This window comes from Ahaetulla prasina, chromosome 1, assembly GCF_028640845.1.
Source record: "Ahaetulla prasina isolate Xishuangbanna chromosome 1, ASM2864084v1, whole genome shotgun sequence".
Lineage (NCBI taxonomy): Eukaryota > Metazoa > Chordata > Lepidosauria > Squamata > Colubridae > Ahaetulla > Ahaetulla prasina.
The window spans coordinates 296498554-296511354 of record NC_080539.1 but is presented as its reverse complement, the minus strand read 5'-3'; the positions used below and the strand labels follow the sequence as shown (position 1 = coordinate 296511354).

Below are 12801 nucleotides of genomic sequence, written 5' to 3'. Positions count from 1 at the left end.
TCTTGCTCTAGCCTGCCAAATTGGAAACAATCCACTTCCTTGTTTTTCATGTCCTGAGTAGTAAACTTTGTGATCTTCTGACTAAACTGAACTCAGTCCATCTCAATTCATTGATGCCTAATAAGTCAGTATTGTTGATTGGTTTCATTTTTACTGTGATGGGCTTTTCCATGTTAATGCATCTTATGCTACAGGTTCCTTCTCTAATTCTGTCTGTGCAGCTTTGGATTTTCTTTTTCCTGCAATACAACACCACCACCTAGATATCCTGAGGGCTTTAATCTAGCAACATCATAAACATCAAAATATTTTCATTTATTCTCAGTAAAATGTTGAGTGCTATCCAACCTGAGAGGCCCCTCATTTGGCACTGTGCTATTAACCATTTTATATTTTCTGTACATGTGATTTTCTTGTAAGACACTCATTAAAAAAAAAGAGGGGCTTACCATTGCCTTCTCCTATGCAGTATGGAATGATGCTTTTGCCATTATCACTGATATGATCTAGCTCCAGCAATTTTTATATCACAGCTTCCTAATATAGATGCTTGCTTGCTTTAGCTGGGCAGCTGGATGGCCTTTATCATGATAATTTTTTAAAAACTCACCTCCATTTTTCCCCACTGTCCTGAAGCATCGCCAAAAGGTCCTTAGAAAGGATGTTCTATTATGGGGTGTAGCTTGGACAAAGTTGAACTCTCGGAACAAAATATGAGTTCCTTGACGCACACTATTAAAGCTATAAAGAAAGAAAATTAAATTAGAGTCAGGCACTAGGAAAGACAGTAGGATATAATACACTCTGGAAAACACATATAATATCTACAGATATATGCTTATAAAAATAAATAAATCTCAATACTAAATTGCTGTTAATATTCAACTGCTTATATATTAACAAACTGGAGATCTTCCAGATTCAGATAAAGTTGTCATAGAGATTACAGATAGTCAAGAAACAAAGAATTAATTAGGAAATATTATCCTTTTACAAGACAGACTGGATAAGGAACAGCCATTTCTGAAACTACTATTTCTAGTTACAGGGTGATTAACTTACATAAAATACAAGTTGTAGATTCCAAGAAATGTTGAGTATACACTTATCATTTTGCTCAACAGAAATGTTGCATGTTTGGCTTAATCTTGGCATATTTACTATTAAGATAATGAGATGTAAATTGAAAAGTCTTTTATCACACGAGAAAGTTTCTGAGATAAGAAAAGGTAGCAAGGCACCCAGAGTTAGTTTTCAAATGCCAAAATAAACATCAAATATATATTTCTGAACAAATATTTATTTATTTATTTATTTATTATTCGAATTTATATACCGCCCTATCTCCCAAAGGACTCAGGGCGGTTCACAGGCATATAAATATGAATATTGCCTTTCCACTTATTGCATTAGGAAAAACCAGTCTAAAAACAAAATAGAAATACACAAGTAATACACCAAACAAATTGATCAGCAAAATATTTTTGTACTTTTGCTTACTTTTGTAAGCTGTTAACTGTTGTAAGCTGTTCTTCAGATAAATAGAATGGCTAGCATGATGTAGGATTAAAAGTGAATGAGCCATGGTGGAGGGAGGGAATGAAAAACTGGTCGGTTATGCAAATACAGGATAATGTGAGGCATATTAGAACTACCTTATTAATTAACAAGCATATTGTGTTAAAATCCCTATTATGCTGGTTGAAAGCTTTTGAGCTTTTTGAATATTTTTTTTATCTCTGAGTTCAGCAATCATTTGCTCAATAGCCCTGTTAAGGATCTTAAAACCCATTCCATTTCATGGTGGAGAATATAATCTAAACTACCTAACCCCCAAAGTTAGGAAACTATAAAAATGAATTCTTGCCATTATCAAAATCTGGTCATTTTGATTCAAAGCCCAGCAAAGACATACAGACAAACCACATTCTGAATCTTCAAGCATATTGAAGCCCATCCAAAAGAAGATAAATTCTATTTCCCAATATACCTTTCTTCTTACTACTACTACAACAACAACAATACAAGCAATGGCATGACAAAGTAGTGGCAATGCTGCATTGGAATATCTGCAAGAAATACCATTTGCCTGCAAGCAAGAATCAGTGAGTCCATAAAATAGACAAAGTAATGAAAAATGAAGAAGTTAAAATGCGCTGAGACTTTAGAATTCAAACAGACAGGCACCTGCCACATAATGCCTCAAACTTAACAACTATTCATAAGAAAGGTAAAATAGCCTGGATAGTAGTTGTGGCAAGACCTGAGGTTCAGCAGCATAGAAGAACTGGAGAAGGTTGCAAAGTACAAAGACCTGTAAGCAGTAGTAGATGACTGTGGTAAAACAAGGTTGTACCAATAGTAATAAGTGCCTTGGGTGCAATCCCAAAACTAGATCATCACTTGAACACTATTGGAATTAATAAAATTATCATCCGTCAATTGCAAAAGCTAGCTTTGCTTGGAACAGCTTACATCTTAGGTTTATACCTAATTATACACATCAGTTGCTTGTTATGATATGAGCTCTGACGTCTCTTCTTGATCTACCTGAACTATGACTATCAAAAGGCTACCCATCTCCCCACTGAACCCCAAACAATACACAAATGACGTCTGAAGTGAAAATTTCTTTTATATAAATGGCAAATGCTTTTTCCTAAAAAAAAAAAAAAACACCACTTGCAATATTTTATAGATCTATCAGATCAATCCATTTCAGTTACTAATGGACTCAGGGAGATAGGAGTTGTCCCTATTGGTCTGCCTCATGATCCAGCTGAGTCCTTTGCTATTTTTTTTGAATGAGAGGATGGCCAAGGCTTTGGATCAGATTGAAACTACGTGATTTTTTTTCTCATGGATCCCATCACCCTCCATAATTTACGGAAGAGCTTAGAAAAAATCCAAAGAAGAAACGTTTAGAGAGGTGTTAGAGATCAACACAGGACAAACTTAATCAAACATGGGTGAGATCCACTATTAAGGCCTAGCTTGTGGCAACAAAGTATCAATTCTCTGCACTTACTGCATCTCCAGATAGCCATTCAGCAGCATTGTTTAAAGTGACACAAGCCCTACTGGATAAGAATTTAGAGATTCACCTGGAAGGCCGTGCAGAAGAATTTGCACAGCATCTGTTGGACAAAATCTATTAGATTCATTCTAAGCTGGACTCCAGCTTTGATTCAGATTCAGTGGAGGTGTTCCAGGGGACAGACTTGTCCTGTTATCCAGGAATGGTTTGATCTTGTTGGACTTGTTGAAGTGGACACAGTCCTAATAACTGTCAGCTCAGTCACCTGTTACTTAAATCCATGCACCTCCTGCCTCTTAAAGGCTGCCTGGGTCAGGGGAGGAACGTCATGTAGTTGGATCCTAGTGATGAGAGAGGGTTGTTCCACCACTTCTTAAGAGGTAATAGTTCATCCCTCCTCAAGAGGCCATCACTGGATCTGACCATGCTGGACAATTTTTGTCTGGTGTCTAATCTCCCTTTTTTAGGGAAAGTTACGAACAAAGCTGCTATGCAGTAGCTTCAGTCAGACCTTGATGAAGCAGGTCAACTGGAACCATTTTCAGTCAAGATCCAGACAGGGCATGGGACAGAGATAACATTGCTCATGCTTTTGGATTATCTGTGGTGGCAGCAGGACAGTGGTAGCACATCTGACCTTACATTTCTTGACCTCTTGGCGGCTTTTATTACCATTGATCATGGTAACTTTCTGGCTTGGCTCCACGAGTTGAGGGTAGGCAATGCAATATCATGCTGGTTCGCTTTTTTTCTGCAATACCAGTCAGTACTAACTGAGACTGAAAGTCTTGCCCTCAATTCCTACTATGTGGGGTTCTGCGGGGATAAATGCTCTCTCCCTTCCTATTTAACACCATGGAAGCCACTGGGTGAGATCATTCATCACCATGGGGTAAACTGCTGATGAAACTCAGCTATACTTTTCTGCCCCTAGGAAACTAAACAATACTATTGACGCCCTGACCCAGTTTTTGGAAGCTGTGCAGGTCTAGATGGGGAATAACAGTCTTAGCTGAACTCTGGCAAGACCAAGCGGCTCTGAATATTTGAGCCTTCTGGATCTACAGTGGATATATAAAAATTCTTGATAAAATGCCAGGTTTCTGAGATGTAAAAAAAATCAGACCAAGATAAATCACTTCACCATTTCCACCATTTATATAACATATAAGCTTGTATATATACCATGTATATATAACATATACAATTCAATTGAAAAAGAAACTGAAAACTTTTAGGGGTGAAAAATAACAATGTTGCCCAAGCCTGACATTGTGGGCTGAGAGAGTGTGATAGGTCCAAAGTTGCCCACGCAACTTTGCCCAGGGTAGTATTATGTTGCTATGAAATCAACAAAATCCTTGACTCTAGACTATATAGAGGTCAATTACAAATTGTGGTTTCCTAGATAGGGCGTCAGCCAGTAGGTTTTGGTCGCCTGGGATGTATTTGAGGGTGAAATGGAAGCGCTTGAAAAACTGAGCCCATCGAACTTGTTTAATTAATGGGGGGGGTATTGGGTCTTTCTGATGGGTATTGATGTCTATATTGTTCAACGTAAGCCTTAATTCTGCTGAGAAAGTAAGCCAGGTGGTGTGGATTCCCATCAAAGGTTGGTTTGAAAGGGGGAGGGGTTGGGGGATATAATAATGCCGTACACAGCAGCACGGGGTTAACCCCTTTTCAAGTAACCAGCGGCATGGACTTCGTTCCAATGCCTGAACTCCCCGTGCAACCCCCCACTTCGGTTTCCCTAACGGACTGGATGAATTCGTTGAAGAAAGGTTGGGAAAACACAAAAAAGGCCTTAGCTGTGACAGCTCGAAATTACAAAGCCCAAGCTGACAAACACCGTTCCCTTCAACCCCCTTTTCGCATTGGAGATAAAGTCTTTTTGTCTACTAAGTATCTAAGATTAAGGATACCCAGCAGAAAATTCGGTCCAAAATTTTTGGGTCCTTTCCCCATTGTAAAAATTATTAATCCCGTTACCGTCCAACTCAAGCTCCCTCGAATGTTAGGGAAAATACACCCGGTATTCCATACCAGCTTATTAAAACCTGCTAGACAGTCTGGTCTGAGACCTCAACCTGCCGCTCCCCCACCACCCTTGATAATCCAAGGTGAAACCCACTATGAAATCAAGAAAATCCTTGACTCTAGACTATATAGAGGTCAATTACAATATTTAGTCCACTGGAAGGGATATCCATTATCTGAATCTACTTGGGTCAAAAGTTGGAAAGTAAATGCGGACAATTTGATTAAACAATTTCACGACACTTTCCTGACAAACCTAAGAAAACCTCTTGGAGAGGGAGGGGGTAGAAGGGAAGTGTGGACCACTGACACTCTTCTTTATCGACTCTTTGTTTTCTTTCCTAGGATATAGCTTCTTTTCCAAGAGGGGACGCCTGTCAGGCCTGGAAACCATATTAGACTTTAGGTTTCCAGACGCTGCCACATTTTTCCCCTGAGGGGAAGAAGGGGGGCTGAGGGGTATGGTAACATTCTTCAGACGGTCAAGGTCGGATGGGGTTCACATCTGCAGGAAGAGTGGCAAGAAGATATTCGAATGGACTGGGAGAACGTGGGACCATGTGACCATCAAAGGGGTCAGGGGGGTGGGACTCTTGGGGTTTGTATAACTGGGGAAAAGAATCCGGAACTTCAGTTTTGGAATTGCACTCATCGTGTGCCAGTCTCCTCATGCTAGTAAAGAACTCTGGAAAACAAATGTCTCTGAGTTTCTTTTACGCAGAAGAGGTATTTCTGGAACCTTGACATACAAGTTAATTTCTCTCAGCAGTTTTCCAACATTTTCTTGATTTGAATTCATATTAAACAAATAAAGAAAATATCACTTCTGGACTTGAATCACCAAGTTCCAGGTGTGCAAATTTGCTAAACGATTTTGTAAATAAAATAATAAAATCCACTCTGAGTTGGAAGTTGGATGAGTGAGATCCAATGAAATGATACAAATAACTTGGAATGCTACTTGGAAGGTTCTTGAGTCTATGGATTGTGAAGAAGTAGACAAGAGTCTTCTAGGGGGTAAACACGACAATTTGTGAACATGACCCAGCCATTTATCTAGCTAAAGTGTCATGGGAGGGAACTAGGAGTTCTTTATTGGGCTGCAGTGAATACCCCATTGCGAAAGGGAAATGTTCCAGTTTTCTTGAGAGAGATGCTAGCCTGATCCTGTTGGTTGATCCTCAAGGGGCCTGCCTTAGAGAAACTGTTCTGTACTCCTTTGATTCCACAGATTTGGAGACAGAAGAAAACCTCACAGACTCCCATCCTACAGATCAAGAGGCTGTCAGACGCTGGTGAATAACTCAGCCCAGATGACCACCGATTCCAATAGCAAGGAGTCAGAGCTGACCTCAGGAGAGTGTTAAGTCCTAATTCATGCCGCCAGCTAAAGAGAGCAAAGCAGTAAAGGTCAGTACAGTTCAAAAGGAAGGGGCATTAACTTCTCTAATTAAGCATAGCCAGGAATTCTGGCTATAAAGAATGTGTTCCAGATACTTCCTGCCCATCGCCTGCAATCAGACCCTACGCTAGAGTGGCTTTTGTGGAAGTCTCTGGTGTTTGACTGTCTTAAACTATTTTTGGTATTCCTGTTTCTGAACTTTATTGGCTAGAAGCTTGTACCATTAGGCATAATTACAAGGCAGAGAAATTTCTCTTAAATTCTTTGCTCTCTGACTGAATAACCACCCTCTAGCTCTGCTTCAAGGTTTTACCACGCATCAGTAAAAGCTATTAGAGTTGTAATTGCCATGCTTGCTGCCTGCATCAGTCTAAGAAGGTTGTAGAGAAAGTAAGGCAGTCACAGTGTCAGCTCTGGAACAAAAAAATTACATCTGGAAATTTGGCGCTTACAAAAAAAATGGCACAGAAGGGGAAATCGACCGCAGAAAAAGAATTGTGCTTTTTTTGGTAGGAACCGGATTTGGTCGTGGTCAGAAGCATACGTGACTAGAGGTTCTACTGTACGTGGGACCTTGATAGCCGGGATTCAAGATGAATTGACATCTCCCTGTCCATCGATACCCTTTTGGCCACCCTGCATGATGCCCTGTGCGTTGGCAAGCAGGCCCAGAACCACGTAGCTCTGGGACTATTTGCCACACCATGGAAAGCCTCAGCCACCCAGCTTGCTTCAGGAAGCGCCAGCAAGTATTCATTTGCCTCTCCCCAGCACCATGTGGCTCCACAGACCACTCTAGCCAGCAAGCCAGCAAGCCTTTGTATGCTCAGCCAGGCCCACATAGGTTAAAATAAGTGAAAGAATTCATAAAATCATTATTCTTGTTGATCACTACCAATCCTGCCAAGAAGAATCATAGAGGAAAGAGATCTTGGAAGTCTTCTAGTTTAATCTCCTGCCAAGTGCAGGAATGCTCATACCATTCTGGATAAATAGCTGCCAACCTCTTTGGAAAACCTCTTGAGGTAGAGCTCCCATGGTTTTAAGGAGGCAGGCCATTCAACTTTTTAATAATTCTCAGAGTCAGGAAATTTCTTCTTATTCCAAATTTGGAAATACAGCTACTAAGCAATAGTTCTTGTTTTACTCTTGGGTTCCATTGAGAAAAAATCCACACCCTCTACTCTTCATGTATTGAAAGACAACTTGTGTGTTTCCCCTTAGCCTTCTTTTCTTTAGGACAAACATACCAAGTTCTCTTTAATTCCTCTTCATAGGATTTAGCCCCCAAATCCTTACCATCTTTATTGTTCTTTGTAGATGATTATTTTCAAAACCAAACTATAGGTACTCTGGAAAACACTGTTGTTCCAGGAAGTTGCTGACAACTTCCTTCTTTTGAGGGTGGAGGATATCAATTAACTTTGAGTTCATAAAAATCATAAGAGTTAGAGGAACTTTAGAGTTCATCCATCCTAACCTCCAAACACAAATTTCCAGTACATAATCTCTGACAGATGACCACTAAGCCTTTGTTTGAAAATCTCTAAGGAAATAACCATTGTAGTGGTTTAGATGTCATTTATGATTATAGCCTTTTGGAAAGTCTCAGCAAGGTATGAGTGGAACATCTTTAAAGTGGTTCTGTTCAAATCTGGGTAAAAGTCATCGAAAGGTGATACCTGGAAATTTCTGCTCAAACACATAGCATTTACTCTGTGGTATATAATGAAATATTTTATTTTATACTCCCTGTTTAACATCTACTAGAAACTGATGAATGAGATCATCCTAAAGTTTAGACTAAAATGTGATCAGCATACTGATGACACTTAGGTCTATCTCTGTTTTTCATCAAATTCAGGTGAGATGGTAAAACTGCTGAATCAGAGTCTGGCTGTTGTAATGAACTGGATGAGTGCCAGCAAAATGAATTTCAATCCAGACAAGACAAGCATGCACTGTTTATCTGCACCAAGGACAGAAATTGAATCTGCTTTAGATAGGACTGCAATGGATCAGATTCACGTGATTCTGGGTGTGATTCTAAATCCACCTTTAACATTGTGGGCATAAGTGGCCTCAGTGGTATGAAGCACCTATACTAGTTTCTACTGGTGCTCCAGTTTAGATACAGATAGCTCTGCAAAGATAATAAGATGCCCCAGAAACATCTCATTTAGAGTAGCATAATGCGTTAAATAGGGAATTGAACTTGTAGATGTTCCACAAACATCACTTAGCACAAAATGCAATGGTAAGAGTACTAACTGGAACTGGGTAATGGGGTATGAATCCATTATACCAGTTCTTTATAATTTTCACTACATTCCTGTGTTTTCTGGTCCCAAATCAAAGTGTTGGTCTTAACTTATAAAAACCCTTCATGGCTTGAGACCACAGAATCTTTAGGAATGCATTTCATCTGTTTTTATAACCTAAGATATATAAAAATGGCTACTTCAGGTGTCGTTCCAAGTTGAATTGCAGTGGGTGCCTAATCCAGCAATAGACCCTTTTCAGTTCAATTAAATTTAGGGAAATTCCTCTCTCCAGTGAAATATATGTAAATATTTCTTATTTTACAGCACCAGCAAAGGAACAAATTCTGCGAGCTATGGGCAGGATTTGCAGTCAGAATTTTTACATCTACATTTAACAAAGTTATCAAACAATTTGACCAATTTTAGTTTCAATGTGGCTATTACATCAGTCCCATAACAATTTAAAGAATAATTTTATAAAGGACTCATTACATACGTCTAACAATATATGTATCCAGGGTTTTCTACATTTTTTTTATACTATTCTACTAGAAACTCATCCAAACCAGGGGCCTTCCTGATTTATACATTATGAATTAAATATAATATTTTATGTAAAGTTAAAAATTAAATTAAGCTTGAGCAATGCTTTGAAAATGTATTGCTATGTAGCATATCTATGCCTGCCCTATATAAAGCTTTAAAATATCCCAAACAGTCCTCAAACTTTTTGAATCTTTGAGAGATTCAAATATATATATTTGTTATACAACTGTGAATCTCTTACTAGTGACATATTGGAGTATTATCTTATATAATTTCTTCCCAAAAAAGCATCAATATCTCTGGAGGAGATACAAGAGGAGCTATAGTACTGGACCCAATTATTTACCCAACTAGGGATTGGAATATTAAAAATTAATTTGATCTAGAATATATATAATGAACAGTTGAAAAAGGTATATTTTCATGGAGTTTTCATTTCTAGTAGCTGGAATAGGATTTCCCAAAAATGTGCCCTGATTTCTGTGTCTTGGACCTTAGCTGACTGAGAAAGCTGTGTTTTCAGAAAACGTGTTGAATGAATAGATTAGTCATCTCAGAGGCAAAGTCAGGATAACCCATATTAGAGAGTGAAACAAGCCACCAGCAAAAAAGATCAACTACTGGCAGAAAGGCATCCAGGCCTTCTCTAATATGAAGCCATCAAAATTTACAAAGGAGAAGATAGGTACTTTGAAATATTCCATAATGCCCAATTAGCTGGCTATTGTGATAGAACTGCAATATTTTATCCTACAAGGAAGAATGGCTCTATAGCAGGGGTCTCCAACCTTGGTCCCTTTAAGACTTGTGGACTTCAACTCCCAGAGTCCCTCAGCCAGCAAAGCTGGCTGAAAAACTCTGGGAGTTGAAGTCCACAAGTCTTAAAGGGACCAAGGTTGGAGACCCCTGCTCTATAGCACAGTACTCTTTGTTTCCAGGAAAAGTAAGAAGAAGGCAGGATGTCTTTTGGAATGTATTAAACTAGGTACAAGAATCTTAAAAGTCCAATGGATATAAAAAATACCAAGACAAATTCCTTGTGTGTCCAATCACACTTGGCCAATAAAAAATTATATTCTAGTCTATTCTAAAATGCCAGGTTTTTGAGATGTAAAAAAGCAGACCAAAATAAATCAATTCAGAATTTTTTGCCACCTGTAATATAACATCTCAGCTGTACAATTCATTGAAAAACAAATTGGAATCTTTTAGGGGGGAAATAACAATAAAAAATTTACAATAACATGGTTGCATAAAGATGCATCACCTTTACACTAATACTTCATTGAAGCACCTTTTGATTTTATGAAGAGCCTATCAGCATGGCACACCTTACCTTAGGAATGGAGTCCACTTAGTCCACTTTTCCTTGCAAAACCACTCCAAATCTGTCAGATTGTGAGGACAACTCCTGTGCATAGCCACTGTTTGGGTCACTCCACAGAATTTCAACTAGACTTAGGTCTGGTCCCTGGTTGGGCCATTCCAAAACTTTTGATCATCTCCTGGTGAAGTCATTTTTGTTGATTTGGAGGCATGCTTTGGGTTGTTGTCATGTTGAAAAGTGAAATTCCTCTTCATCCTTAGCATTTTAGCAGAGGCCTGATGGTTTTGTCCCAAAATTGCCTGATATTTGGAACTGTTCAAAATTCCCTCCACCTTGACTAAAGCCCCAAAGCAGCCCCATAATACTGCCTCACCATACTTCACTGTGGATATAGTATACTTTTGGTGAAGCAGTGTTGTTTTTGGGAATTAGGGCCAAAAGATTCAACCTTAGTCTCATCAGACCGTAACATAATTTTCCACATGCTTTTGTCTGACCTGATGTAGGTTTCTGCAATCCTTCTTCCTACCCTACCCCAAAGCCCAGACATATGGAGAATATGGGAGGTTGCTGTCACATATAGTACACAACCAGAAATTCCTGCAGTTCCTTTAAAAGCTTCTTGGATCAGTTATTGTTGTTGCTTTTGCTTTTTCATCAAGTTTGAAGGGACATCAATTCTTGATAATGTCACTGTTGTGCCATATTTTCTCCACTAGTGGATGACTGTTTTCACTGTGTTCCATGGTATATCCAATGCCTTAGAAGTGTTTTCTACCCTTTTCCTGACTCATACCTTTCAACAATGAGAGTCATTTAATACTTTGTAAGCTCTTTGCAGACCATGGCTTCTGCTGTAAGAGTAACTGAATAAATGTCAGAAAAATCCTATTAGAACAGCTGAATTTTATATGGGCTTGATCAGAGTCACTTTAATTGATAGCAGGTGTGTACTGATTACCATTTACCATCAGTTGGAATGTGATTGCTTACATTCACAGCCATATCCCCATTTATAAGAGGGTATGAACACTTATACTATCATGTTATTGTATGTTTTTTATTATTATTTTCCCCCTAAAACATTTCAGGGTTTTTCCAATTGACTTGTACAGTTTATATGTTATATTAAAGGTGGGGAAAATTCTGAAATGATTTATCTTGGTCTGCTTTTTTTACATATCAAAAACTAGACATTTTCGTAATAAATAATTTTTTATTTCCATTTTTCAACATCATATTTATGTACAAACTATTATCCATCATTAATCATTAATTTTTATTTATTACTAATTCAGGCCTGCCCGACTGCCACTTCCTTTCTACACAACCTCCCTCTCTACCCTCTACTACTTTCCCTTATCCTTCATCCCCTTCACTTTACTACTTCCTCTCCTCCTTCTCCACTCCTCCCTTCTTCCACCCTATCTAACCCTCTTATTCCCCTTCTCCTTCTCTACACTTTCCTATCTACTTTCTTCCCTCTACTCCTCTCTCCTTTTCTTCCCGAAATGGCAGTCGAGCATCCCCAATATCATTTTAAATTTTTTAATTTCATATCTTCAAAAATTACTGTACATTAATAATCAGTCCGTGTGTCACTTGTTGATTCATTTCCCCCCCCTTCCCCCCCTCCTCCCCCTTCCCCCTCCCCAGACTTCCCAGTGCAAATACCGGGTATTATAACCAACAATCACAAGCTAAAGTATACAAAATATACATAACCTCCCACCTTAAAAAAATTTAAAACTATAGATCCCCTCACAATAAAAATAAAAAAGATAGGAAAGAATAATAATAATAAAAAAGAAACAATACCAACTTCACATATTGCTTCTTCTTACAGTCCATTTTTTAAAATTAATCCATCTTCTCAAATTCAATTTTTTTCTTTTCCCACTTGTATATTCCTTCAAATTTCGTAAATCCATTTCTCAAATTACAGTCCATCTTCTCGAACTCAAATTTTTATCACTTATATATTTCTTCAATTGCCATAACATTTAATGTCCATTCTTCTTATAGTCTTATAGTCCATTTTAAAAATTAGTCCATCTTCTAAAGTTCAAATTTTTTTTTTCCGCCCACTTGTATATTTCTTCAGATTTCATAAGTCCATTTCTTAAATTACAATCCAGCTTCTCAAATTCAGGTTTTCATCACTTATATATTTCTTAAAAACTAG

General features: G+C 38.3%; 1 protein-coding gene across 1 annotated transcript in view; it reads right to left on the bottom strand.

Annotated features, from left to right (window-relative positions):
• Nucleotides 1–12801, bottom strand: part of CSTPP1 (centriolar satellite-associated tubulin polyglutamylase complex regulator 1) — a 170031-nt gene that overhangs the window by 100327 nt on the left and 56903 nt on the right. Inside the window, exon 3 of the mRNA XM_058161984.1 lies at nt 611–741. Within this exon, the coding sequence (XP_058017967.1) occupies nt 611–741 (131 nt within the window). The remainder of the gene's footprint in view (nt 1–610; nt 742–12801) is intronic.